At 42.6% G+C, this 27,575-nt stretch overlaps 1 protein-coding gene and 1 long non-coding RNA gene across 5 annotated transcripts in view; one reads left to right on the forward strand and one right to left on the reverse strand.

Moving 5' to 3' along the window:
- Positions 1-15,803, reverse strand: part of FBXO11 (F-box protein 11) — a 76,856-nt gene extending 61,053 nt beyond the window's left edge. For 2 of the 3 annotated variants that reach the window (XM_062605857.1, XM_062605856.1), the window contains exon 1: positions 15,267-15,803. In XM_062605857.1, coding sequence (XP_062461841.1) covers positions 15,267-15,375 — 109 coding nt within the window. In that variant the 5' untranslated portion in view covers positions 15,376-15,803. Of the gene's footprint in view, positions 1-9,366; positions 9,566-15,266 lie in introns of those variants that run through there. The other variant, XM_062605858.1, reaches the window with a different exon arrangement.
- Positions 15,804-16,300: 497 nt separating this feature from the next.
- Positions 16,301-27,049, forward strand: LOC134157185 (uncharacterized). 2 transcript variants are annotated; one of them, XR_009962225.1, is made up of 3 exons: positions 16,301-16,439; positions 16,473-16,669; positions 26,292-27,049. It is a non-coding gene; the product is annotated as an uncharacterized LOC134157185 (long non-coding RNA). The 2 variants fall into 2 exon arrangements; XR_009962224.1 differs by having other exon boundaries at positions 16,342-16,669.
- The last annotated feature ends 526 nt before the right edge of the window (positions 27,050-27,575 follow it).

The following is a 27,575-nucleotide window of genomic DNA, read 5'->3' on the forward strand; positions in this document are numbered from 1 at the left end:
CTTTAATGATCTCTAGGCTACTGGATGCAGTAGAAACATGGGGAGAAGTGGACAGGACACACATACACCAAGCTATCACCATCTTTATAAAGGTCCTTTTAGAGCAGACAGCAACTGGTTTAAGTTAAAGCAGGCTAACACCTGCACCAGACCAGACTGAGGACTAAGAATCCATTATTAAAGTAGTGCTGCTTCCTACCCTCTACCTGCTGCATATTAGCTGGCTGTATGGCATGAACAAGTACCAGCAATCAGACTTATGCAAGAGCCAATGTAAAATGCCATCCTGGGATGCCCTGTACTTCCCCAAACTAGTAACCTATCAATTCCTGCTTGGTATTGAATAAAACCAAACCAAGAAAGCCAGCCAAGAGAGGAAACAGTACCCCCTCTCCCAATAAAACAAGAAAATCAAAGTATTTCAAACTAAAAGCCATATATTGTTTGACTGCCAACTGCAGGGTTTTCTCCATCTAGTTTTTCTCAACAATTACCTTTCATAAACCCACACAGCCTTCCCTGGATGAAATGATGTTATTAGTGTTTTTTCTCCCCTCTCTGCTCACAGCAGTGTCCATAACATCACTTGAAGCATTAAGAGTTCCTATGTCCTTACTTAGCAGCCTGTAAGATAAAGTTTCTAAAGGACTAGTGCAAAATCTCAACATTTGAATCTTCCACATGATCCTTTCTGTAGGTTGTCTCTCAATCTACTTCCTTCAGTATTTGTGCTTTCACAATATAACACTGCATTTTAGTAAGAATATGTGATTTTCTTGTGCCACATGTATAGTTCAGTGCACCCACAAGCACACCTATGGCTTCACAGTTGTAACATTAGGGCTGTATCCGAAAACAGCAAGAAATAGTCCGTAAGGAGACAGAACGCAAGTTAGAGAAATGTAATTTATTCTCACAGAAATGCCCACTGCTCCTCTTGGGATTTTTTAAGTTAATTGCACAAACAATTAAGACAACCCTCACTCTCTTCCTTACCCACAAATAAGGGCTCTGACTGACACACAGTGGCAAATTAAAAACCCCTAAGTCTGCCAGCTGAAGCCAGCCTCAACCCTGCCAGCTGCCCCTTACAACACAAGTTGTTGCCCCAATGACAGATGGCTGCACAGCTCACATGGCAATTCAAGAGCAGCTCCAGTTTTCAGCCCAGCATAATTAAGTCAGCCAACTGCAATTCCCATTTTCCTTAATATGCTGCCCTAAAAGATTAAAACACCACCGCAACTGTGTCTTGAGCTGTTCAGTGATCCTCACCTTGAACAGGGATCAGCTGGGAGCACAGGACAAATGGTAAGAGAGAACAACTCCCTATTCAACCAAGCGGTTTTTATCTTGGGACTAGCTGAGTATTAAAATAAGTCCAGAAAAGAGACTGCATAGCTTAAAACTAGCCTACCAACCACAGGAACCCAAGAGCATCATGTTCAGTTCTGTGCTTTGCAACAGATGTGGTTCCATGATAAAATTAAACCAATTTAAGAGCATGATACTTCCAACACAGGAAGGAAAAAGCAAAGCACCAGTGAGAAAAATCCCTTCTGGTGGTCATCTGCAATTACACTGCTTAAACCAGGGGTGAACCCATGCCCTGGTGACTTTGGGCAAGTCACATCATTTCTTTACACTTTCACTTCCCACCACTGGTGTCAGAACAATGCCACTCCATGAATCCTCAGGTGGGCAAGGAGGACACCGAGAGGAACCACTGACAGCCTACAAGACACAAAAGTTATGCAAGGTAAATATTGAAATTGTTAAGACAAAGGGGATCCTTTACCAGTACATCACTAGAATCACTGTAAGAAATGGTAGGATAAGAGACATTTCCCCACACTTACTGCAACCCCAATGCAAGACCTTAAGGCAGAAAGGAAGGATTAAAGCTGGGTGCACTGATGAGGATCTTTTTACATCACTGAATGCCAGAACAGCTCTTTCCAAAGTTAACTCCTAACCAATACAAAAATAAGGATTTCTGTGAGGTTAGCAAGCCACAGAATCCCAGACTGGTTTGTGTAGGAAGGGACCTTAAAAGCTCATTTAGTTCCAAACCCCTGCCACAGGCAGGGACACCTTCCACTAGACCACGTTACTCCAAGCCCTGTCCAACCTGGCCTTGAACACTGCCAGGGATGGGGCAGCCACAGCTTCTCTGGGCAACCTGTGCCAGTGCCTCAGCACCCTCACAGGGAAGAATTTCTTCCTAACATCTAATTTAATGTCTCCTCTGCCAGTTTAAAGACATTCCCCCTTGTCCTGTCCCTATATGCCCTTGTCAAAAGTCCCTCTTCACATTTCTTGGCAGTCTGTTCAGGCACTGGAAGCTGCCCTAAGGTCTCCCCTGATCCTTCTCCAGGCTGAATAAGCCCAACTCAGGAACCTTCTGGAGTAAAAACTGATCCTTTGCCTCACTCCACCCACTGCATTACCCTTACCAGAAATACTGAAAGAATAAACACAGATTCACTAAGTTACTCCTCTGGAAAAAAAAAAAAAAGTTAAACATGCACACATACATGAATATTTTTACAATAAAAAAATCACTAAAAATGTAACTTCTTATTTAATTTAAACCCCCAAGATCAAGCCTTTTCAGAGACTCTCACTAACAGAAATTTTATCTAGAAGGAGAGACTCTGCCAGCTAGGTTTGGAGAAACAGAGAAGAATTTTGCCTCCACATACATGAAAAATACCTGATGGGGAAGAGGAAGCGGCATGCCTTGAGAGGAAAGGCATCACTTACCTGTATTAATAAAAAAGGTGTTGGGTTTCTTTTGTTCCATTTTATTTTTTGTTCATTTTTTTTTAACTATATTACAAATTCAACACAAGCAGGATTTGTGGGTACCAAGTTCTCAAATCTTGCTATTCTGACCTACCCCTCTTTGCCCCTTTCTTAAACCGCATTTCAATTTCACAAACTAGAGGTATTAAAATTACTTTTTGGTAATACATTCAGTCACTTCTGCAGTAATGAAGAATTTGGGGGAAGACAAAATATATCCCAGAAATCTTACAAAAGAAAACTTCACCAGGCTCAAGCAGCTCCCCCAACCACCATAACGCACACACAACATTTCTGTTACTGAAAAATACAGCCTTTCTGGCAACAGGATCCTACACACATCCCTTAAGAAAAATCATAGCGAATTTTTAACATACAGGATATACACATCATTTTAGTGACTACATCTACATCAAAACAACACAAAGACACTAAACACAGAGCATTTCTTCAGTTTTTCTTACTATTTAAAACTTGCTCATGTTGAAAGTGGTAATTATTTCTACCACTCAACTGACAAAACCAGTTGAATATTTCTGCCTTCCCCAACCATTACAGTACTACTTCAACAGACTGTTTGCCAACAGTGGTTGTCCAGAGGAATGCTGGAGTCCAACCTTGCTGCTAAGGAAGGTGGCACCCAAACTATATTTAGTCTGAAATCACTGTGCCAAACTCACCAGGATTTCACAGTCTGTTCAGTGTTTGAGCTACTGTTCTTGACTTCATGCAACTGTTTAATTTTTCTAAATCTTACACACAAAAAACATTACACCAGCAGCTCCTAGTGCTCTCTGAGATCTTGGCCATTAAGGTGACTGAAATAAATGAAACAAACTATGCGGTCAGTCTGCTAGGATTTACTCAGGAGCATAGCAATGAACCCACTCTTGCAGCACCAGTGAACGGCAGGTATTGCTTGGTAGGCCTTTCAAACAGTTAAAATTATTTTTTTTTCATACACTACCTATTTTCAACTTCCACTGTATTTTATCAGCATAAGAGCAACCCACAGCAGAGTGCACACTCAAATCTTCAGTTTCTTGGAAAACTTGTCCACAAAGACATTGGCTGAAAAATCAGGTAAATGCTGAAATGGATCTTAAACTAGATTACCAAGTATCAATATTAAAATTTTCAAATAAAATTTGCTTTAAAATTCATTTTCTGTTCTTCTTTCCCCCCACATTTTTACAACTCATCAAGTCATGGAATGGTTTGGGTTGGAAAAGACCTCAAAGCTCATCGAGTTCCAACCCCCTGCAATGGGCAGGGACACCTTCCACTAGACTGGATTGCTCCAAGCCTTGTCCAGCCTGGCCTTGAACGCTGACAGGGATGGGGCCATTAAGTTAAAGATTAACTTAACACTTCCTTTATACTCGCTTTTTTTATTTTCAGCCTGTGTATTTTGGAAGCTATAGCTAATATCTATACTAAAGCAAGAAGCCCTTAAAAGATAATGTGTTTATTTCAACATCAGCCTGACCAATATTTTCCTTTAAGATTACCTATTAATGCTATTTTGTTTTTAACTGATAAAATACATTCACCTTTCTAATATTTAACACTTGTAACATTAACAAACTCAGCTGTCCAAATGTTACTTAGACAAAAAGGGAAATCCAGCATCACATCAACACAGACTTTATTTGAGAACAGAGCTGCATTAGACACCCACTGAACCTGCTCAGGTGTGCCTTTTACAGTTACTTAAACCTTTTAAATTAAAGTAAAATTTGACAAGGGCCAGCATCCACACTGATGCTGTCAAGCATATCAGCAGATTGTTGATCACAAGCTACTGATCAAGAAGCAGCCACTGCTAAATTTCACAAGATACAAAAGGGTCTAAACTCATTATCAAGGGGCACCTGAAATCATTCAGGTATTACCCATTATCACAATCACACCTATTCTTCTTCTAATCATACAGACAGCAAGAGTAGCCCGAAGCACTTCTCTCCTCCTTCCCATTGATGCTTAGCTAGCCAAAGGCCTGAACAACTTGTGTTGAGGGAGGTTCTCTCAACAACCATCTGCATCACATCCCTTAGATATTCAATTGCTATATAGCTTTTCAGAGAGTTAGAAGCAGAGAGGAAGCACCAAATGGATGCAAATAAAACAACTCTCCTGTGCTGGAAAATGCACTACTCATTTTTATATACTGCAATCACCCTCAGACCTTCAGTCTTGCAGCTTCTGAGGTCGCAATGGATGGAGCTCAACTCCCTGCTCTTGACTTGGGCAGCTGCTGTCAATACAGGTCAAAATGGAGTGAAATTCCAGAGTAAACTCTGGTTTAAGTAATTGATTTAAATGGCTGCTGAAGAAAGTGAAGGGACAGAACCTTTATCCCAAAAGAGATGGTCACTGATCTTGCTATCTTCAGAGAAAGGTGAAGTGTCACATCTTGCTAAAGACTAACATAACAACCATCTAAACAAAGTTGTTATCCTTCCTCCTTCAAGACAGCAACAACTTAAGGAAATAGCAACCATTAATTTGAAGAGCTACTACACACAATTTAAACTGATGACCCAACAGCATTTGGGTCATCTTTCTGGTTTCTTGTTTTCCTAATAGTCAGGAAATGCTTATTTGGCTACAAAGCAGCCATTTTCATAGAATCACAGATTGGTCTGGGTTGGAAGTGACCTTAAATATCAGCCAGTTCCAACCCCTCTGCCATGGGCAGAGGCAACTTCCACTAGCCAAGGTTGATCAAGGCCCTGTCCAACCTGGCCTTGAACACTGCCAGGGATGGGGCAGCCACGGCATCTCTGGACAACCTCTGTAAGTGTCTCACCACCCTCACAGTAAGGAACTTCCTAATACCTAATCTAAATCTAAGCCATTTCAGTTTAAATCCATTACCCCTTGATCTCTCACTACATGCTGTTGTAAAACGTCCTTCACCATATTTCTTGTAGCCCCCTTTAGGTAGTGGAAGCTGCTCTAATATCTCCCCAGAGATTTTCTCCAGGCTGAACAAGCCCAACTCTGTCTTCACAGGAGAGGTGCTCCAGTCCTCTGAGCATCTTCATGCCCTCCTCTGGACTCCAACAGGAGCTGCCCTCAGCTCTTAGAATAATTATTAAAATCATAAGCTTTCCTATGCTTCTGCAACATTAAGTTTTCACAAAAGGTACACTGACAAACTTTCACAACTATTTATTTCTCAAAGGACTACAGCAAGTCTGCACCAAGACTATGTCTGAAGGGATCTGAATTTCAAGAAAGAAAAAAGTCACACTTTTCCACTCACTTTCCCAAGTACAAGAGGCTTGGGAACTGTAAATTGCCCAAAATACCTCCTAAACATTCACTGGCCAAATAAGAATGAAAAATGGGGAAGAAGCTTTATTTGTTTGTCATATACACATAAGATCAGTAGTGCAGTAATTAATTAACCAGATTCAGCTGTGGGAAAAGGGAAGTGAGGTAGATTCAAGAGCAATTCTGAGTTTTTCTTTGGAAACCTTAGAAATTCAGCAAGACACCAAAACAAGGCAGCAATATCCAACTACTGAAAAGTATTTCTCCATATGCATTCAAGTAGTATTTTAGATTTTTAATAGCTATCCATTCTGGTTCATCAATAGTTATGTATTTACTGTCACAAAAATCAAATTGCAAATAAGAACTAAGCACTAAAAAGGAAATCAATTGTTTTACCTTCCACATCTTTTCAGATCAAATTCAAGTGCCATTTGTGGTCAACAGGAATCTTCCAGCTGGCTGGGATTTCAGTGTGCTTTGAATCAGAACATCCAGAAGCATTACAGCAGTGTTAGAATGATTTCAACTACCAAGCATCTTCTGAAAGAACTCAAAGCAAAACCCACTTATATGTGGATACTGTGAAATAAATTATTTACTCGTGGCGTTTTAAAATGCGCTAACAAAGCTTTCATTAAGTTCTGCTGAAGAAAAACACACCTGGCAATTGCAGTATCTGACTGATTTTCAGGGCAGCATCTTTGTAGTAATCCCTCTTTCAGCAAGGTATAGACTCAAACAAGCAACAATAAAGGAAACTGTGGTGAAGTCCTCATCTTGCTGTTGTAGAGATACACCCAAACTAGCTTGGGGACAGAAACTGCATTATTGTTTTAGCCAAGGCACTCCAGCAGGTCTAACAATCCATGTGGAGAAGGGAGTGCCTTGAAAGAGTGTAATGAAAGAGGGTCAAGCTAACTCAAATTACCTTCCATTTGCCACAGACTAAGAGCATACACATGAACAATTACTGTGAATCAGATACCACAGATCAGCTGACATATGGTAACCTGTCATCCTGCAATAATCAGTCCAAATACGAAGATAGCTTGAAATTTTGACTGGCTGCACAGCTGAAACTCATTCCTATTCACAGAAATAAAGAAGACTAAACCCTCCAACCATTACTTCTAGATGTGTAAGCTAAAAACAAAGCAACAGAAGGGAACCCACAAATCAAAGCCCTTAAGGTAAACAGGCTGTTTCCAAATACTACAAACTGGGACTACCAAAAGGAAACAGCTACTGTAACATGACCTATTAATGCTAACCAGTCCTTTGGTATAAAGGCATGCACAAAGCATGACCATGAGACTGCAAAATCAGCTCTTCTGCTGGTCTGGACAGTGGTTATTTAAAACAAGTGTAATAATTCCAAGTATGGCTGTTGGTTTTTCCTTGTAATGGCAATTCACAGTAGAGCAAAACCCAAGCTTTTGCTTCTAAACCTCATTCCCAGGAGTACTTGTTTCTTTATGCTGTGTTTGGGAGCTAAGAACTAAAGAGTTCTCTGGAACATAAGGAGGTCTATACTTACAGTGACTTACAGCTAGACCAACCCACATCTACTTTTACTGTTCACCCCCAGTATCTTCCCTGCCCAACAGCAGTATCTGATAAAATGTTTAACTCTTTTAAAATCAATTTTCCCTAATAATTACAAAACCCATCATCAAACAACCAACCCTCATCCAAACAGCTACCTATGCTCAACAAAGTCAAACAGGACAAAAACTGAGGAAAAACTTTACACAATTTCTAATGACACTAGACTGGCACTTACCTGGTAGAGCTGAATCAGGTTTTTGGAACAGAAAGCCAGTTGCACAAGATGATAAACACTATTATTATTTTGACATTGGAACACTAGTAATATCTGGCATGCACTGGAATGATATATCCACAGCCTTCTGCAGAATAAACTGAGCAGACTCAAGAAAATACAGCTGCTTAACAGAAAGAAACCTAGGAGCCCCAGCAACATTTCTAGGCAAGCAGTTCCAGCTTCTGGAACAAAGCAGTGCCTAAGCTCTCACATTTAAGAGATCAGGAGGGACCCAGCAAACCTGGCAACCAAGTGGAAACTGCAGGTTTCTGTTACAACAAACAGCAGGATTCATTGTATGTATCATAGCACATCTCATAGAACAGAGCCATGGCAACATTTTGAGAGCTCCTCTCAAGTGGACAGGAGCATCGCCAGCCGCTGTGCAAGGCTTCAGCCTCACGCAAAAGCTAAGCTGGTCTAAGGGTTACCTGCAAGGACGAGGAGCAGTCCCACTTCCTCCCGCTCCCTGCTGTGTACACCTGATGACCACCTCTCTTACACACTCATCAAACTCTGCAGTTGGCTAGTTCAAAGCACTAAACAAGCAGATTCAGATTACTTTGGAAGCTCAGTTTCCCTGGGGATCTGCTTCAGGGAGCTACAAGGCAGGGGATAAGAATGTGGGGCTAGAGGCTGAAATAATGGGATGACCCCTTCCTCTAGCAGCCGGGCTCTGAAATTACTTAGTTATCTTGTCAAAATACAGCTGAAGGAAGTATCTCAAAGGACAGCATAAAAAAATTGCCCCCAAAAGCCTCCTAGAAGAATCGCATGGTTTGCAAGTGGTCATTTGTTGCCTGTCTGTGTCCTCCCAGCTTCTACATATGGATGAACAACATTTTAGAAACAAGCAGCAGTATAACCAACAAACCTTAGTTATTGAGAAGAAACACAGTAACCACTATGTGAGCTTTCTTTTAAGAAGTATTCCAGATTCAGAGATTTTAATCACTTCAAAAGAAGTCCACTAAACTTTCCAATAGGAAATACAATTTAAAATAGTGGAAGATACCTCTAGCATATCATCTTTACTTCAGAATCTACATCTAGATCTCACTCTTCTCACAAGAATTTAAGTCGTTTTTAAAAGTAACAATATATTATAAAAGCAGGATTTTTATAGATGCTTTCTAATTTAACTGTATATTTTAGCTTGCTTTCTTCCCCCCTGCTCATTTAATCAAGAACTGAAAGACTCAAACATCCCAGGCTGTATACAAATACTATAGCTTAATACCATGAACAATAATAAAAAAATCACCCAGGCTATATACAGATACTATAGCTTAATATCATGAACAATGATAAAAAAAAAAATCACCAAGTATGTCTCCCCTCCTACTCAAGTGCTAAACAGAGAAACACATCAGCAAGAAACAAACAGAAGCACTTAACAACCAGAAAACGCTAGCAGATTAGGAAACAACAAAGTCAACTGAACAAACCTTTCATTTTCTCAATTCCTGTTAATTCAGTCATGTTTTCCTCTTGTCTTTGCTTTTATTGTCCACACAATGCACAGGCCTGATTTACTTCTCCAACACCATCTGTTATAATACATAAGGCTAAATCCATTTAATCAGCACATCTAGATATCCTAGAGAACCACACTACCTCCTCTTTCTAACAAACCAAATGCTTCACAGCCACAAGCTGCAGGAGGAAGTTAAGTGCTTCCACAGGTGACCCACATTTCAATACACCTGCATACTCGTTCCCCTTCCAGAAGGGACCCAGGGTGGAGGGTTGGCCAAATGAGTTGTGCTTGCTGCAGTGCCAGCCCCTATGATGATCCCACTGTGTGTATGTGCAGAATCATTGTGCTGGACACAGACACATGCACACAGCAGTCATTCTGCACAGGCACTGCCAATTCAGTACTTGCCAGCCACACCAGATTTACCATGCTGGTGAGGAAACTGCCGATGTAAAGCAAGCTGCCTAAGCCTGACATTCCCAGTCAGCTGATGGGCTGACAAAGCATTCACAGAGCTCCAACCCTATGTGTAGACATTAAATCTTCCATATCCAGTGCACATAATGTTTATTACGCTTAATGCCCTGCACACCTGCAGTAAAAGCCTGACACATGTTGGGCAGCCTCAGTCTACCTCAGTCTAACTGTGATCTTCCCAGGAAACACCCAAGCAGAAGAGGGGCATAACCTTCTGTTTATATATATATATAAAACAGATCAATCAGAGAGATGCATGAGGCTTCATTATCCCTCTCCTTAAACCACCGGGCTCAAAGTCTTTTTTTTAACACATTAACCGAATTAAAAAATATTTGGTACTTCTGGGAAACTAACAGTCTTATGAATTACCAAAATATACTAAAACTACAGGCAATGAATATTATTGTGTATAGCAAGAATAAATACACTTGATTTTGATCTCTCCAAATCAAAGAGAAAGCTTTAGCATAAATTTAGGCACTTATACTACATGAAGGACAACAGAAGTACCCGGACACTCCTTTGTACTCATGATGTGGAATCCAGCTCTGGGCAACAGAAGTTGTTCTTGAAGTACCAAGTTTATAGATTCTGAACTTTTATCTGAAAGGAAGACTCTGGAAACTTTTCACTGCAGAAACAGGGAATACATATCTGTATGTAAATATATCTCTTCCCAACCCAGGACTCTCTATCAAGTAATACAGAAAAGCCTGAATTAGATTTCCTTCCACCTGGAGCAACTGATGCCTGACTTCTTGTCTTCTTGCCATAAGGGATGATCCTATAAAAACTGAAACCAATTTAGTTATTTTGATGCAAGTCTGGGCATTTGCTTCAGAATAAGAGTTGTTTAATTCAGTTACTATTACAGCCCAGCACATGCCAATATAAGCATTTTGTTGCACATAATAAAAATAAATAAATATAATCATGCACATGCTTACACACATGCACTTGAAATAGGGCCAAATAAAGACTCTTTAACTTTCCTGAGATATTTATCTCCACATTACAAAATTCAAGCCTTGTGAGCAAGGAATCTACTTGAGCTTAGTTTCTACATGTTTTTGTCTTAACACAGCCTAACCTACTCTTTCTCTCAGTACTTGGAGCCCTCTACAGACAAATGACTAATTCAATTACCTTGTGTGCTGACAGGCCAGCTGGTCTCTGCTTCTTGGCATGGGTAGAGAGTGTAAGTTAGAAATGTCTTTCTCTCATTGTCTTCTTCCTATGCCCTGCCAATAATTTCCACAAAACTTAAAAACTTCACACCCCTTTGTCAAATGGGGTTGAAATGAGCTAGCAAGTTCAGAGGCTGCAGAGTGACAGACAGTGAAAGTCTTGTTTTCTTTGGAAGACAGACTGGGGGAAAAACAGACTTGCAAGGTAGATTTATAGGCTGTATGTATTAAATACGCTCCAACTCCAAAAGTATTGACCCAACTTAACCCAATCTAAACTGGTGCTGCCAGTCCCACCACACCCACAGGCATTCAGTTGTTATCCCTCCCATTGTAACCGGCACTTGTCCAAAAATCAACCTGGGGGAAAAAAAAAAAAGGCAATCAGTTAAGTGTTTGGCACAGGCAGCTCGGGAGCCAGTTCCCTGCCTTGTCACATGGACATCACGTAAAAGGAACGCACGGGATTGTGACAAACGCAGCTGCCATGGTGCTATGCATTCAGTACTACACAGGATCCCATCCTAAAAGCACTTAATACTGGACATAAAGTGCAGAACCTCATTAGTAGCCTATCCAGTAATGTTCTGATGTTAAAAAGCAGCGCACAGGCACTTATGTAGTTCTTATTTTGAGAACAGGAACAAGAAAAAATAAAATCGTGTGTGACAGCTCCGAGGCTGACAGTTTTAGCTGCACTCTGGACAAGATTTTTATTTATTTATTTATTTAAATAACTGCCTAACCTTGTCTTCTTCCTAAAGCCGTAGCCAAACCTGGATGCTCAAGGGGAAAAATAAAATAGCACTATAAGCAAACACAGACATATTTAAATACAGACATCACGCAGTCCAGATTTCTTTTGGGTAGACCATTGTCCCAAAGAAAATGAAAGGACCCGTCTATTCTGTAACCTTCATGCAGAATTCCAAAACCACAGAACAAACCACTGCCAACCCCATTGGTGACCGGGGAGAGATCAGGAGGGAGAAGGTAAAACAGAAATGGCATAGTGTAGCTAGAGTGGCTAATTTAGATGGAGGGAGGTGTGAACAGCAGAACATAAGGCAAAACATCTTGGGAAGTATATCCCGATGACATCTCATCTTGCCTGTACAACACAGTGAGTTTGGGGAAGAAAAATTTGTTATCTGCAATCACAGGGACACAATCACTGTTTATCAATGTATAATATAGATACCATGATTATACATTCATGAGATCTTCTCATACTACATATGTAAAATACATTTAAATGAGAATTGCTTGACAGTATAAATCACAGCTTTGCATGCTTAAAACCCTTATAAGGAACACTTAAGCCCTTTCATGACTTCTATAAAACCATTTTTTTCCTAGTGATCTATTTATTAATAACAGAAGTCATAACTCAATTTTTACCCAGTGGTGAAAACGTAACAGCTGTTACACAGTTGCAAAACACTGTATTTATGCAGCATTAAACAATAAATAAACCTCAAGACCTAGTACACCTTTTACTAAGCAATCTACTTCCATGATATGAAACAAGAAGTTCCACAGATTAACTACGTGCTACGTTAGCAATTCCATTCAATGACATATGTACTTATAAGTGCTGTGCTGTAATACGAAGGAGGAAAGAAATTTATAATAAATAATATTTTTTCTTCATTTAATCACAGCTGCACTCACATCATCTAGTAACTTTTTTAACAGATTTAAATCTGAGTTTAATTGAAACCATTTCCTAGTAACTTACACTGCATTTTTGTGCAGCCTTATTTTGCGATGACCTACATTGCTTGGGAATAAAGGTGAAAAAAGTCACCACTGACTTGTGTGGTACAGTCTAACCGTAATATATTGGTTTATAATTTAGTAGCATTATTCACCATCCTTTACAGTAACAGCCCTGCACAAAGCACTCAAAGTCACAGGTAAAACTGGCACTAGCTTCCAGATATAGTGGATTAGACCTTGGAAGTTCTGAGCCAGGAACAGGAACTGCACTAGAGACAACCCAAATGCAGATGTAATGCTAACGACAAAAGACCCTCATGCCGTTTGATACATTTCTGAGCAAGTCAGACCTAACGCAACTGACCTTCAAAACGCAAGAAAAAACATCCGTAATTCCTGCAATCTGTGGCGCTTGATTTTGTAATAATATTTTGTCATATTTTGGTAGATGGCAATGATCAGTGTAAAAATAACATAAAATTAGGTAAATATAGAGTTCCACAAAGCATCAGAATAATACAAAGAAATTGCAGCCTCATATTTTAAGAGAAAAAAAAAAGTTTCTGCCTGTATCTTTAGCAAATTAATAACATATGAACAGCTTGAGACAAGCCATCCAAGGTAAAACTGAATAATCATAGCATTTAATCCATAAGCACACCTTTCCGGATGCCTTTTAGAAGTTTTATTTTCATCTGTTTAAAAGTAAACTGGGGGGTTGAAAAGAGTGTCTATATTCTGTATATGGAACACTGATGATGAAAATCCTCAGTGCATGTCATTGAGAGGAGGAAGTTCTTTTGGGGTTTTATTTTTGTTGTGTTTTTTTTTTTTTTTTAATTTAATTTTTAAATGTCAATATACCAGAGAAGTCATTTTAATGATACAATTACTGAAGATTTTGGAAGGTTTACACAAGACCCATAATTGGGCATAAGACATCACATCCTCTGGTTATATACACAGCAATCTGGTCCGGGTAACATTCTTTGCTCTGACCAATGGAGGGGGGGGGGAAAGGGGGCGGGGAAAGGAAGAGGAGGGAGGGGACGGGGCGGGGGGGGGGAGGAATGGAGAATTAAAAATACTTTCTCAGATTAAATTTACTTCATTCGCTTAAAATGTTTTGATGGCTTAAAACGCACTAAAACGTTAGTCACGATGCATCTCCGTAGTTAAAATACCTCATTCTCGATGTGATATCCTAGATACTCAAACAAAAGACATTCAGATGACAATGAAGGCGGGTTGGTTTTTTTTTTCCCTTTTCTTTCTTTTTGATTTTAAAAAGACATTTGTACATCTTAAAACTGCACCACGGATCAGTCTCCTTTATCATGCCAGAGTTGTGACAGCGAATGCATGAAAAATTAAAATCCAATCCACCAGATAAGACATGCAAAATGTCTCCTCCAATCCCACCCCCATCTCGCCTTCAAAAAAAAAAAAAAAAAAAAAAAAAGGGAAAGAAAAAAGCCAGCCCTGTACAAGAGGGAGCACACGCACATCGTACCCCCGAGAGCCATCGGAGCCAGGGCTGAGGGGCCGCCAGCCTCTGCATACCACCCCCCCCGTACGCCTGCACTGGCAACCCGGGCTCCATTCGGGGAGGGATCGCACCTCGCCGCTTCCTCATCCCCTCAGACAATGGTGCTTTTCCCCCATTAGCTCCGAATTGTCAACATTTTTACGCTAGGCCCCAGCCCCACCGGCGCGGGCGGACCCGGCGGGCCGCGCTAAGGCGCTGGGGGCCGCAGCCCCCCGCTCCGTTCAAGCCGGCCCGGGGCCGCCGGGTGCCGTGGCGGGGGCAGACGGGGATGGTTGCTGAGCTAAATAAATGGCCGATCAGCCGCGGCCTGCGCCCCCCCGCCGGGCGCTGTAACCGAAGCCCGGGAGCCGAACTGCGCAGCAAACATTGCGCGGCACGGCGGGCCGCGGGGCCCGGCGAGACCCGGGCCGCCGCCCCCGGACACCATTTCGCCGACGGCGGTGAAGAAGGTGCCGGCGCAAGCTGCACCGCCCCCCCTCCCAGGTCCGCAGACCCCCGGGCGCCGCTCCCCCCGCGCCTTCTCTCCCCTCCACCGGCCCCGGGGCCCTGCTTGCCGCTCCCCCAGGGAGGCACCGGCTGGCTTCCCCGCAGCCCCCGGGGACGGGGCGGGGAGTTCGGGGAGGGGTGGGGGTCGTTCGCCCCGTTCCGCTCCCGAGGGGGCCGGTGGCGATCAGCTCCCTCCCTCCCCAGAAGGCGTGGGAGCAGGGACAGGGAAGGGGCCGAGCCCCCGCCTCCCTCCCGCTCGGCGGCAGGGCCCGGCGGCCCCGAGTCGGGGCAGAGCCCAAGCCAAACAAAGCGCGGCCTGAGCGGGAGCCAGGGGGTGAAGCAGCCTGGGCTTTTCCTGCCGGTGCCCGGCCGGGCGCGGCGGGGCCCCGCGCCGCCAGCAAACCCCGCGCAGGCCCCCGCTCGGCGCGGCGGCGCCTGACTTACCCCGATCCCCGGCGGCGGCGGCGGCGTTGTTCCTCTCCTGCTGCTGCTGCACCGGGCGCGGCCTGGACACTCGCCTGGGTCTCCTGTTGGCGGCTCGGACCGAGTTCATTTGCCGACTCGTGTGGGTGGCGGGAGGGGAGGGGGGGAATCCTCCGGCAACCGGTGCCTCGTCGGGGACAGGGGGGAAAGGAGGAAGCCCCGGGGCGGACGCCTCGCAGCAGCGGGCAGCAGGGAAGGAGGGGGGGGGGGGAGAGTCTCCAGGCGCGGGTCCCGCCGCTGCCGCCTCCTCGCCGGCTCGCTCGAGAGGCAGAGGAGCCGCCGGCCGCTGGCTCTCCCGAGCGCTGGCTGTGGGGGACGATCACACCGCGGCCCCCGTCCCCAGCCCCCCCGAAAATCCCTCTCTTAAAGGAGCCCCGCGGTCCTGCCCGTCTCAAGCCCGTCGCTGCTCCGTGGCAGGAGGAGCCATTGACACTGCCAGAGACACACACTCACAGGGAGGCAGCCGCTGGTGGCCGCACTCCGCCAATCACCGCTTCCCACACAGCCGGCCCGCGGTTGCGCGGCCAATCCCCGCACCGCTTCTATAGGGAGCGGGGTGGGGAGGGGCGGGCGAGCGGCGCGGAGCGGGGTGGGGTGGTGGAGCAGGATATAAAGGGTCGGGGCGGAGGGCGCGGGGGGGTTGTGCCGTGTGGGGTGAGGCAGGCGGCAATGGCGGCGTGTGCTGGGGGCGTGAGGCGAAGCCGCGGGAGCCGGCCGCGGGGCCTGGGCCTGGTAGGGCCCCGCGCCGCCGGATCCGCCTGAGGCCAAGGGGGCGGGCCGGCAGGCGGCGGGAGCGAGCTCTGTGAGGGTGGCTCGGGTGCCTGTCACGGGCCGCTCCGCACCGCGAGTGCCGCCGGGGCCGCCGCGGGCAGCCGGCCGGCAGCAGAGGGAGCGTGGCGGGTCCTGAGTGCCCGCGGACCTCTGTGAGGCCGTGTTTGCTGAGGGAGGCAGGTGGCACTGCCTCTCTGTGGGCCGGGTAGCCGGCCTGGAGCGGGGGTCAGCCGTGGGACGTCTTGGGCAGGGGGTACTGGCCTACTTCGGTTTATGTGCACTAACTGTTTCTTCGCTGGTTGGTAACAATTTTTTCACTCAGGGAATCTACCTATTCTTTGGTCAGTGTTACCTTTTGCTGATGTAGCAGTGTACTACCAGCCTTGGGCAAGCCAGATGATTGAAGCTTTTCCTGCTCTATTATGTTTGTCATATAGGTGCTTAATAATTTTTCTGCTTTTAGGCCACAGCTGAAGTTAGCTGTGCTCTTCTTCTTTTACAGAAATTACTTAATAAAATAGATGGCAAGACCCAAGCAGTAAGGAAGGTCTCTTTACAGGGTTGCTTTGGAGCCTGCTTCTAATGCTTCAAAGGTGGGTTTGTGTGTAGTCCTGCTTAAAATGACCCCGTGGAATATGTGGAACTAGGGCTTGTGTCTGCTCCTGAGAACCAAAAGTGTGTTATCTGGTATGAAATGTAAATAAATAGTTGCAATTAAAAATACATTAGGCAGGAGCTTGTTGAAAGCTGACAAATGAAGGTGTAACTATAGAAAATGACAGCTTAAAAAAAAAACAACTTTAGAACCACTTGTTTATTCCTCTAGAGTAAATGATAGTGAAATTGTACTTTTAAATTCATATTGGACCAGAAATAAACGTATGAAAATGCTTACAGTAGCTGTTAAGGAGCATTTCTTACGCTTAGTATTTTGTTTCATTGAGGAATGACTAGAGAAACAGTGGAGGCTTATTTTCTGTGCCTGAGAAAAGCAATTCTTAACATCTCTAGTATCAGGAGAAGAAATAATAAAGGCAAGCACTTGTGAAAAGAACCTCATAGAATAAATATCATCACTCTGCAGTTAGTTTCTGTCAGTTAAAGATGCTGGGGAGGGACTCTTCATTAGGGACTGTAATGATAGGACAAGGGGTAACAGATTTAAACTTAAACAGGTGAAGTTTAGATTGGATATAAGGAGGAGGTCCTTTACTATAAGGGTGGTGAGGCACTGGAATGGGTTGCCCAGGGAGGCTGTGAATGCTCCATCCCTGGTGGTATTCAAGGCCAGGTTGGACAGAGCCTTGGGTGACATTGTCTAGTGTGAGTTGTCCCTGCCCATGGCAGGTGGGTTGGAACTAGATGATCTTAAGGTCCTTTCCAACCCTATCTGTTCTATGCATCAGTAACAATTACCAGGCCAGTGTACTGAACAGAGCTGTACAAGTACGTATCATAAAAATATTTTTCTTCTGATAGCAGCATTGTGAAACTGCTTTAACTCTTGAATGGGAACAGTGACCATATCCAAGAATCTTGCTGAACTTAGTGTCATGGCTTAGGATTTTCACATCATTAAAAACCCACAATCTTTAAAACACAGTATTTTAGTAGTTTAACTGCATTTCTGTGGAATTGTTTTGGTTGTGCTTTCTTTACCAGGATCTAGCAAATGAATTCTTAGTGTCACAAGGCTACCTGAAATTGCTCAATATTGATGTACTCCAAACTTTTAGTACACTTAAGTCTTTGAAAACCTGTTCAAGGATCAAGATGGATGGTGAGCTCATTACCACCTAAAACACGTAAGAATCTAAAGTGTCTAAGACTTGGATAAAATTTTATTGAGAACTTTAATCAGAGCAGGCTTTAGACTTGCTTAAAAAATCTTGAACTAGTTTGAACCCAAATGACCACTTGGCCAAAAAAAATAAAACCCAAACAAAATGCTTATTGTCATTAACTCCTTAAGGGGGTAACTTGTGTTAAGGACATGATGGAGAGAATCTGGCAAAACTTACTGTAACTGAGAAAAATGTGAGAAAACAACAGGTCCAATATGTCATCTCCCAAGTCAGTCTTTAAAAGGTTATACTTAGCCATCCTGTGCCTCTGTTTCTGTACAGCCTCTGGGAGGAAAAGAACTGTTCTATGATGAAAATGACACGGGGAGTCCAAACTAACATTCAGGCTTCATTGTATTGACTGCTGTGGAGATGCTTTAAGCTATCCTGTATGATGTGCTAATAAGCCTTTCCTGAATGTGGGTGCAGTTCATGCTGGCAATATAAGTTTGCCTTTGTCAAGACAGCTTTTTCCTTATTTAAGTTGGGAAGAGAGGGGGTGGGAAGTGGATCTAAACTATACTGTGATTTTTTTGCATAACTGTTTGCAATGTAAATGCTTGCTAGACTGGTTATGTTGGCCACAAATCACCTCTTGGTGACCCATGAACAACTTCACATTATAAACAGAGAGGCGTCAGACCTGGGTAAAGAGTTTGCTTGGAGCATTTACAGCATAAGCAATTTTGGCAGAGTTGTCAAGTGCTAGCTCATCATATTGAGACTATCTTCTAGGCTGCACTGAACTTCAATGTATATGTATTTAAACACTAATGATACTTGATTCTCTGTATGTAAATGGAGAGTTGACTGCTGCTTTGAAGAGATCACCTTCCTTCTTTGTGGAGGAAAGGATGCCACAGAGTGCTTAGCAATAACAACAATAACTTATTAATTATGTGTTAACATAGAATAGTTAGAGCTTTGTAGCTAATGAGGCCGCTTCACAGAAGTAGTGTGAGTTATAGTGAAGGAAATACTGATATAGGGCTTGCCATCTCTTTGTGAGGGTGAAGGGGAGAGGAGCTGACTTGCGCTAAAGGCAGTTAAAGATCTGATCAAGATAGTGGAACAGGTAAGTATTCCTTTTCTAGAGTCTCAGTAGAGAATAGATGAGAGACTAGAGATGGTGGGACCATGGAATAAGTAGGATTGGCAAACGGATGTGGGGCAGTGTAAACTGTTATGTCAGCAAGGCTGCTTCTGGCCAGGGTGAACTCCAGGAATCTACAGTTTTATTCCCTTTAATGTACATACCTACTAGCAACCTGAAAAGCCTTGCTTCAGAGACTGTTAGAAATGCTTTGAATGTGGGACAGCTTCATGTAAATTGTGGTCCTTGTCCTAAGGATATGAGTATTGCTTTAACAGTTGATCAAAACAAGTGTAGGATAATAGATTTTAGTGAATGGTGATCTGTGGATTGCTTCTAAGGGGCTCACAAAAGGTGAGAAAGAACAGACTTCAACTTGTACGTGATGGCCTAAAGCTCTATTTAAAGATTGTTCAGAAACTGCAAATTAGGAAAAAAAAAACCTGAAGAAAGAAACCCCACATGGCTGGCTTGCAGTTAAGTGGAAAATGTGCAGTAACTTTACTGTAAGTTAGTTTTGCTTCCTAATGTTTGTGAGAGAACAAGAAACATTTTGAGGGCATTGTTGCACTTTGTTACGCAAAGCCCGCTGCAGTGCCTTTAGCTCATGGGTTTGACCAAGAAGGACAAGAAGTCAGTTTTTATTGTGCTTTTTAATCGGTTCATGTGGCTTCGCAAAGGAGCCACATGTCTCTCCCTCTCCTTACAGATGAAAGTTGAAGCAAAAAGGGCTGAAATGACTTGCCCAAGAGCATTTACAGGCTATTGACAGGGCCAGGAATAGAACTCAGGGTACAGGAGGCCTTATCTAAGGCTTTCTCCAGTGTCACATTACTGCTTGCAGAAGCATAAGACTTTTGCATATTATTTCTGACCATCTTTTAAGCTGTTAAGATATCCCTGGACTAAGAATACTGCGTTGAAGATTCAGAACTGAATCCTATGTGGACTACTGACTTTAAATTCTTAAACCCGGAGGGTTGTTTCTCAAGCTTAGAAGTGGGCCTTTCAGAAACAGCAATATCTAAAACTGGTTGAACCTGCTTACTTTGCAGCTCACAAATATTAATGCCATTTTGTTATGATTTCTCTGACCCTGACTTCCTTAGTTGTGTTTTACATCCCATATAATGCAGCTAAATCTTCCCACTCTTACAGAAAAGACTTAAATCTCCCCTTCATTTACCTGGGATCCATGTCTCTCGAAATCTAGCTTGATGCTAGCTGATCTTAGTGGGTTGCCTTCTGGGTGAATGTCTGTGGCTGGGATGTTTTCTGTTGCTCTACCAACCTGGTTTCTGCACAAAGAAGAAAGACCTCAGGGTGGGGAGAGGTGTGTTGTTTCCTGTAAGTTCACATGACTATTACAGCATGTTTATCTAACATGTTCATTTTGATTCTGCTCTAACAAAAGTGCTCTGGAAGCCCAAATGGTACTTCATTTCTCAGGTTTTTTTTCTTTTAAATGAAGCTAACTGCTAAAAAAAAAGCCCTGAAGGAATACTGTCTGAGTTTTAAAGCGTTATTGTCTGTCCTGCTATAAACCAGATGGATATATATGCACATCACCTGCCTTCTAGATTTTTTGGGGAGTATCTTCAGAGGAGGAAGAGGGGATATGAAGCCTCTGTCCATCTGAGGGATGTTAACTGATGGGAAAAGCACCCAGTTTTATATTGTTGGGTGCCTAGCAAGGAGGGAAGCACTGGATGGGGAGAGTGGTCCTGTGGGCTGTTAACACAGAGCTGTGGCTGCTGCAGGGCTGTCTCATAGGGTCTAACCCTCTTGGGACCTGGAAGTCAGAAGAAGGCTTGCAGCAGGGCTTGGTATCACACTTGCTTGAGCAGCTTGATGTGTTGTACATGGGAGCATGTGGGAAATGGGGTCAGCAGCTACCCTTGTGTCAATGAAATTTTGAGAAAATGGTATGTTCAGTCCTGGTTATAAATCAGGAGTGTTGAGAGGGCTGGAGCTCAGAGGGACAGGAGCAACAGCTTATACTAGAGATGAAACCTGGATGACAATTTTAAGATAGCACTGGGGCAGAGATGTCACTGTGCGGACCAGCCTATGGTCAGTTACAGGAATTTATGTTGAGGAGCTAGTGTGGATGCCATCTGTGACATGAAGGTGGAACTGTATATTTTCAGCCTTTTTTTCCCAGTGATACCACTGTCCTCCAATGAAGTTGTCAGGCTTGGTCCTCTTGTACTGAATTTAGATGTGTAGTGACAGGACAAGGGGAAATGATTTTAAACAGAGAGGAGATTTAGATTAGACATTAAGAAGAAATTCTTTATTATAAGAGTGATGAGGCATTGGCACAGGTTGCCCAGAGAAGCTGTGGCTGCCCCATTCCTGGCAGTGTTCAAGGCCAGGTTGGATGGGGCTTGGAACAGCCTGGTCTAGTGGAGGGTTAGGCAGAGCCTTGGGTGACATGGTTTAGTGTGAGGTGTCCATGCCCCCATGGCAGGGGGTTGGAACTGGATGAGCTTTAAGGTCCCTTCCAGCCCAAACAAGTCTTATTCCTTGATGCAAAGCTTCATTGCTAAAATGAATTAAAGTGTATTGGGTATAAATCACACCTTTTTACTGGGGACCTGGCAAAATAGCATGATTCTCCTCAATGATCTGTCTAGACATAATATAATAATGAAATATTTTGGCTCAGTGGTTGTCATTCACTAAAGGTTTGTTTCGCATGACTCCTTTTCAAACATGACTGTACAGAGATTTAAAAAGCTTGGGCTGTACACTTGTAGTTCCTCTCAAATCTGTGGCTCAGATTTAGGAAATTTCCCAAATTAGTTAGTTTCTAGTTTCAAATTTGTCTTGGGCTCAATTTTTGTTTCTTGGAGTCTTTTTGTTCTGCTCATTGCATCAGCAGTGTGTCCATATGACAAGTTCTGTTTTTAGAGCTGGGGCTTCCTGCCCCCAGATGTGGCTGGTGTGTATTGCTTATATTGCCTTGGAGAGGATACAGCCTGAGCAGATCTTTCAACATAATGAATTGAGGCCCCTAGTGAGAGAGGTTTACAAGAAGTACATCCAATACCACCAACCGGAAAAATCAGCCGTTTAATACCAAGAGGCTGGAGTTTTATGAGGGCCAGCGTCCAGATTTAGACCTAGCAAAGAGAGAAAAATGGCTTCTTTAGGGAAGTTTTTGGTTCTTCCTTCAAAATCTCTCAGTGGGATTTTGAGCTTCCCATTTTTACAAAGCTCTCATGCTCCTTGATGTTATCCAAGACGGGCCTAGATTGTCAGGAGCAGATAAGGACACTTTGCTTTACCTTCATGATGAGCAGCTAAATCTGAAATGAGCATGAGAAATCCCAGTCTTCATTTTCGATGTGTCAAACTTGGCAGCATTGTAGAGCATCCAAAGGGTGCTTCTTAATAGGATTCAGTATCTCCATACAGAGGAGGGTTGGCAGTGAGAAGCGGTATTTCTTTCAGTCCTGGAGATGAGAAACTGAAAGTGTCTGTAGTCTCTCCATAAGCATGTGACTACATGTGGTACAATTGCCTTCACTTCAAATTGTGAGAGCAGGTGGGTGTAGGAGCTATTTGTATTATCTGACAGTTTTACCCTACTAACAGCTGATTGTGTTGACTGGTGGGAAAGAGTTCTTCACACTGAAAAAGGGAAAATATGAGGAATACTACAGTGCTTTTGGTTTGCTGTCTGGAAGACTAATGCCTTTTAAAATGTCCTGCTCCAAACCTATATCCTGTTCTACCGATGAGTTCTTTAAATACAGAAAGGTTGTGAAATCTCATTTCCATTAACTTCATGCAGAAAAAAGTTTAGCATGTCGTATGTGTGTGTCTTGCCAGTTTGCTCCTTCTAGGTTGGGCAGCTAGAAGAGAGGGGTCTAGGTCCATTTTCTCCATCTCAGTCTCAGATTTCTCAGTCATGGTTTATCTAATGAGTGTGTCGAAAATATCTAGTTATCCTTGTGACTGAAAGATTTCCCTAGAAAGGGTTTTTGAATGTCTTGAGGAGTGTTTTGTACTTAGGGTCTAAACTGTCATTGCTATTAAGAAGCAATCCTGCTCTTCCCAGGCATCTTCTTGCTGCCTTTACCCTGTCCTCTGTTCTGTCAGCTAGCATTTATGCAGCAGCACAGGCTGCTCAAGGAGATAATCTGACTGCAGACTAATCCAGCTGAAAGCACAGCAATTTTTCAGGCACATGTGCAAGTGTTAGCCCAGAAAAGTGGTGGGAAAGGATTGCCCCGGTGTGGTGAAGGAATCTGAACTGCATACAGATTGGCTTACTGTGATTGTGGAAGCATGCCTTCAGCATTTCCCTGGGCCTTCAGGTGAAAACCATCTTTAATTAGATGTTTTACTGGAATGCTCTCAGCAATAGCTGCTATGCTGAAACATCTGTTTTGCTGCTGTTGAAGCACCACGTTAGGTTTCTTGTTTGAGCTATCTGTTTAACCAGGTGGCATTGTGTACTTAAAAGATGACCAACTTGGGATCCCACAAGTAGAGACTTTAATGACTTTAAGCAGTTCATTTCTCTTTAGTGCCACGTGGTGGTGATGTTGGTTGGTGGCTTCACGGAGCTTTGGACTTCCAAAGTGAAGGCAAATGGCATATAAATAGACAAGGAATGTCTTACAGGTCAATATCTATGAATTACTGTCTCCAGTGCTGCATGTTTTTTTCCAGTTATCCACACGGTGGGGACATATTTGCTTCTATTTGTTCTCCGTTTTACATGTAACCATTCCTACACCTCAGCTAGCAGGGTCAGCTAATTGGTGCCAGAAAATATTTTGCTAAAGACAGCTGACAGAATAGATTTTCAGGGTAGCACGCTGCAGGTGCCTACTTTTGAATCTTTGCTTGGCTGTCATCCTAGGTTATTCTAGATCATTTTCCTATCCTATCATTATCACCTCAGTTAAAGGCTTGGTTGTGACAGTTTTGTCTCCACAATGACCCTGTTTCTCTGGTGAGATCTGAACTCTGTTCTCTTGTCCTCTGTAGGTCAGCTGTTGTACTGTCCTCAATGCCTTTCACTGTGGCATTGCTGGTTGAAGCATAGTCTGTCTCAATCCATCTAGTCTAATTCCTGTCCATCTTGAGACTCCAGGACTTTGAGTAAAGGCTGTTTTATATGGAATATTGATTTGTTTCACTTTCAGGATGACAATCTATGTAAAGAGTCTTCGGTATGTATTTGCCACTAACTAGCTAATCTGGAGATGATGGGTGTTTATGCTTGCCAAGGGCAGTGGTGGAGTGGTAGGCTGCTTCCTTGAGGAAGACTTGAGGATTTGGCAGTTGAAGGGAACTGAATGCTTGCATTAGCTGAGTGTGTGGTATATGCCCTATAGGTGTGTATTCTCCAGTCTTGACCATGTATTACTCAGTTTGTGAACATAAATACCAAAAGATACATGACCTTTTCATTATGCAAAGGACAGAAAACCAAGAATTCACACGAATTAACTGATAAAGGGTAACTGTGCTGTGTATGGAAATGCTCTCCTCTCCCAGTTGCCTAAAAGTTAATGTCTTGATCTCATCAGTTTTATGCTGACAAGCAGAGATGGAGAACAGATCCATTCAGAAGATTGTGTATAAATGAAATCAATAGCACTGTAAAATCCTCTCCACTGACTGTTGGTGATGAGCATCAGTGTGATCTAGTTCTCAAATTTATATAGCATAGGTGAATATGTATTTATTGTAAGGACACATTACAAAACTATTTTAAATATATGAAATAAAAGTCTTTTTTTTCTCCACTTGTCTGTGTCTAGTACTACCAACTCCTGTTTACTGTCACTGAAAATCTCATGTATTCTTGCTCCTCAGCTTAAGTTTTTATGACTTGCTTTACAGCAAAGCAGAAGAGGAAAATGGAGAATGAAGATCATCATGTGTTTTCATGGCTCAGTTAGCCAATGATTAGAAGGAAAACTTGAGTTAAGACAAGATGAGCCTAATATTTTAGAGAATTTTCCTATTACGAATGGGATGAAGGGAAGCAATGTCTCTGTGCTCTAAGCTATTGACAGTTGTTGCAAGTGCATGTTTCAGATAGGTAGGCTAGCTGTCTAGAAGTTAGTAAGTTCAGCTTTTATTGTTTGTTTTATAATCTTTGCTTCTTAACAGCTGATCTTTGTCTTCCTTTTTTATCAAATTGACAATCTTATTGTTGTGTGTGATTCAGTGAATGACTTGTATTGTTGCCTGGCAAAACCAGGCTCATCTTGATGCAGGTTGGGGGTTTTTAGACTTACATCTCTGTTGATATCACTACTTGTGTGAACAACTTTCAGTATGGATTAGCATATCTGTTCACAAAAAAAAAAAAGAAAAAAAGAAGTTAGGCATTTTATTAGTAGTAAGTGAATAAAGAGATTCAGTGTTCTGTAGTAAAACTGCATGCCAACATGATGTTAGTTGCAGCAGCCAATGTCTGGCAGTGCTGGGTTGTGGCAGCGCAGTGCTGGGATCTAGCTCTGAACATGTCTGGGTACGTATCCCAGTCACAGAGTTTCGGCAGCCTGGCTGGCTGTCTTGACAGCTATGTTCTATTGCAAGACACTCTGTTGGACTATGTAGTAATGTTATTTCCATGCTCAACCTGTGAGGTGTGGGAGAAAGAAGGTAGCAGTCTGACTTATGAGTCAAATTTTTGGGGGTGTGGAAGAGTAGTCAGTGAAGGAACATAAGAAGATGATGATTGGGGAATGGAATGCTTGGTGTTGGTTTTAATTAGAATCATGCTGTTCATCACTCATATTGTGAGATGAAAATTGAAAAGAACCATTATTGTAGCACACTCGAAGAAATATTTGTATTAGTTAATGAGCGGTTCTAATTGACCTGCCAAATATAATTGAGTTGAAATACAGATCTATTCCAACAATGTTTTCCTTATTGTAGTGTATGAGAGAAACACAGCTGGCATTTTATTTCCCTAATCTGTACTCTAATGACTTTTGTCTAAAATTAATACTATTAATTCAGTATTAAACTTCACAATAATCTGTCAGCCAAAAATTAACCAAGCCCAATCTACAAACCTTTTTCTCATGAGCACAAGCCTTCTTATGCCTCTCCCCTTAAAAAAGTAAAAATGTGACACTTGGATTGTGTTCTGGAAGAGTGACTGCAGTAAACCAGAGAAGGAAGTTGATGGATGACTGGGAGAGCTCAGAGCTGGAGGTTCTGCTGTTTATTGGTGGACTTTGTTCTTGCTGAGGAGGAACCAGCCATTGAACTTCTCTGCTTGTTTTCTCCTAGGTGTGGTGCTGTGACATGGCAAGTGAGGTATGTTCTACTGTCACTGCAACAAGTCATGTAGAGTGACCTATGCTCTAATCTCCCTTCCAGCAGTGCAGACCAAATGAAGTGGCCCATGCTGTTATGTTACATGTTACTACAAATTAGATTAGAATCTGCTGCTCCTGGATTTGTTTAATTAGCTGGCAGTATCATTAACATACTCTGGAGCCTTTGCACTGTAGTGCGAAACATGAAGCACTTTTAAGACTTAAACCTCGCTAAATGAAGGGAAGCAATCAAAGATACACATGTCAAGGGGAGGAGTTGAAGAGGTTTGTATTTGGATTATTCCACATCATAAAACTCAACAAAACTGTTAGGCTAAGTGGGTACAAGCAACCCTTTCACCCCCTCAATTGATACAGAAGACTTTTCTCACTTTGCATGAATGTTTCTACAGACTGCATTTTCCTCTTAACCATTTTTTTTGGCTTCTGACTAAAAAATATGTAAAGAGATGTTCCAGTTTAAGTACTTTGAATTACTATCAAGCTGCCAGATGCCTTACCTAAAAATAGTGGTAGGGGAAAAAAACCTTACATGATTGCTTTCCTTTTCTAAAACACACAGTTATGGTGGCAAGTTTTGACATTGTTCAACTCGGGTCATCAAATTCATATAAGCTATTGTACTACAGTGTAAGGCATATATTTTAGAAGACTGAAAAGTACAGGAAGTTTGATGTGTGAACATAAATTTACTCATCTTTTATATAATGCCTTCTTGAGGTGCTGACGTTTTCAGTACATTAATTGTTCATAATGAATACTCTTGCATGAAACATTTCAAAGGTAATTTTCTGAGGCCAAAGAATGACTAAAAAGTTATTCACTAAAGAGCAGTCAGTCTGTATCCAAAAGAAGACTTATGGGATGTGAAATAAACTGACTTCATAGGCAAGAAGTTTCCCTACATGAAAGAGTCTGCCCTTCTCCAGGTTTGATGCCTTTAAAGAGAAGCTACAGAAGTGGTGGTGGCTGGTGCAGAGGCAAAACTATTATGTTCTGATTATGTGCCATTGAAGGAAAGGGGGAAAAAAAAGCTTTGGGCAAAATATCCAGACCTTCTGTATAAGAAGTCTATCTCTGCTACAGGTAATACGTGATCAATTTTGTGCGATGAGCTTCAGGGTGGACAATACTAATCAGTAAAGATTATACTTAAAAACAAGGAAAATAAAATAATCATGCTGCTTACAGGCAGTAGATTTTAAACAACCTGTCAAATATTTCTTGGCTGTTA

The sequence above is a fragment of the Pezoporus occidentalis genome, unplaced genomic scaffold, assembly GCF_034315485.1.
Source record: "Pezoporus occidentalis ecotype Australia unplaced genomic scaffold, CSIRO_AGI_Poc_V1 ctg93, whole genome shotgun sequence".
NCBI classification, from domain to species: Eukaryota; Metazoa; Chordata; class Aves; order Psittaciformes; family Psittacidae; genus Pezoporus; species Pezoporus occidentalis.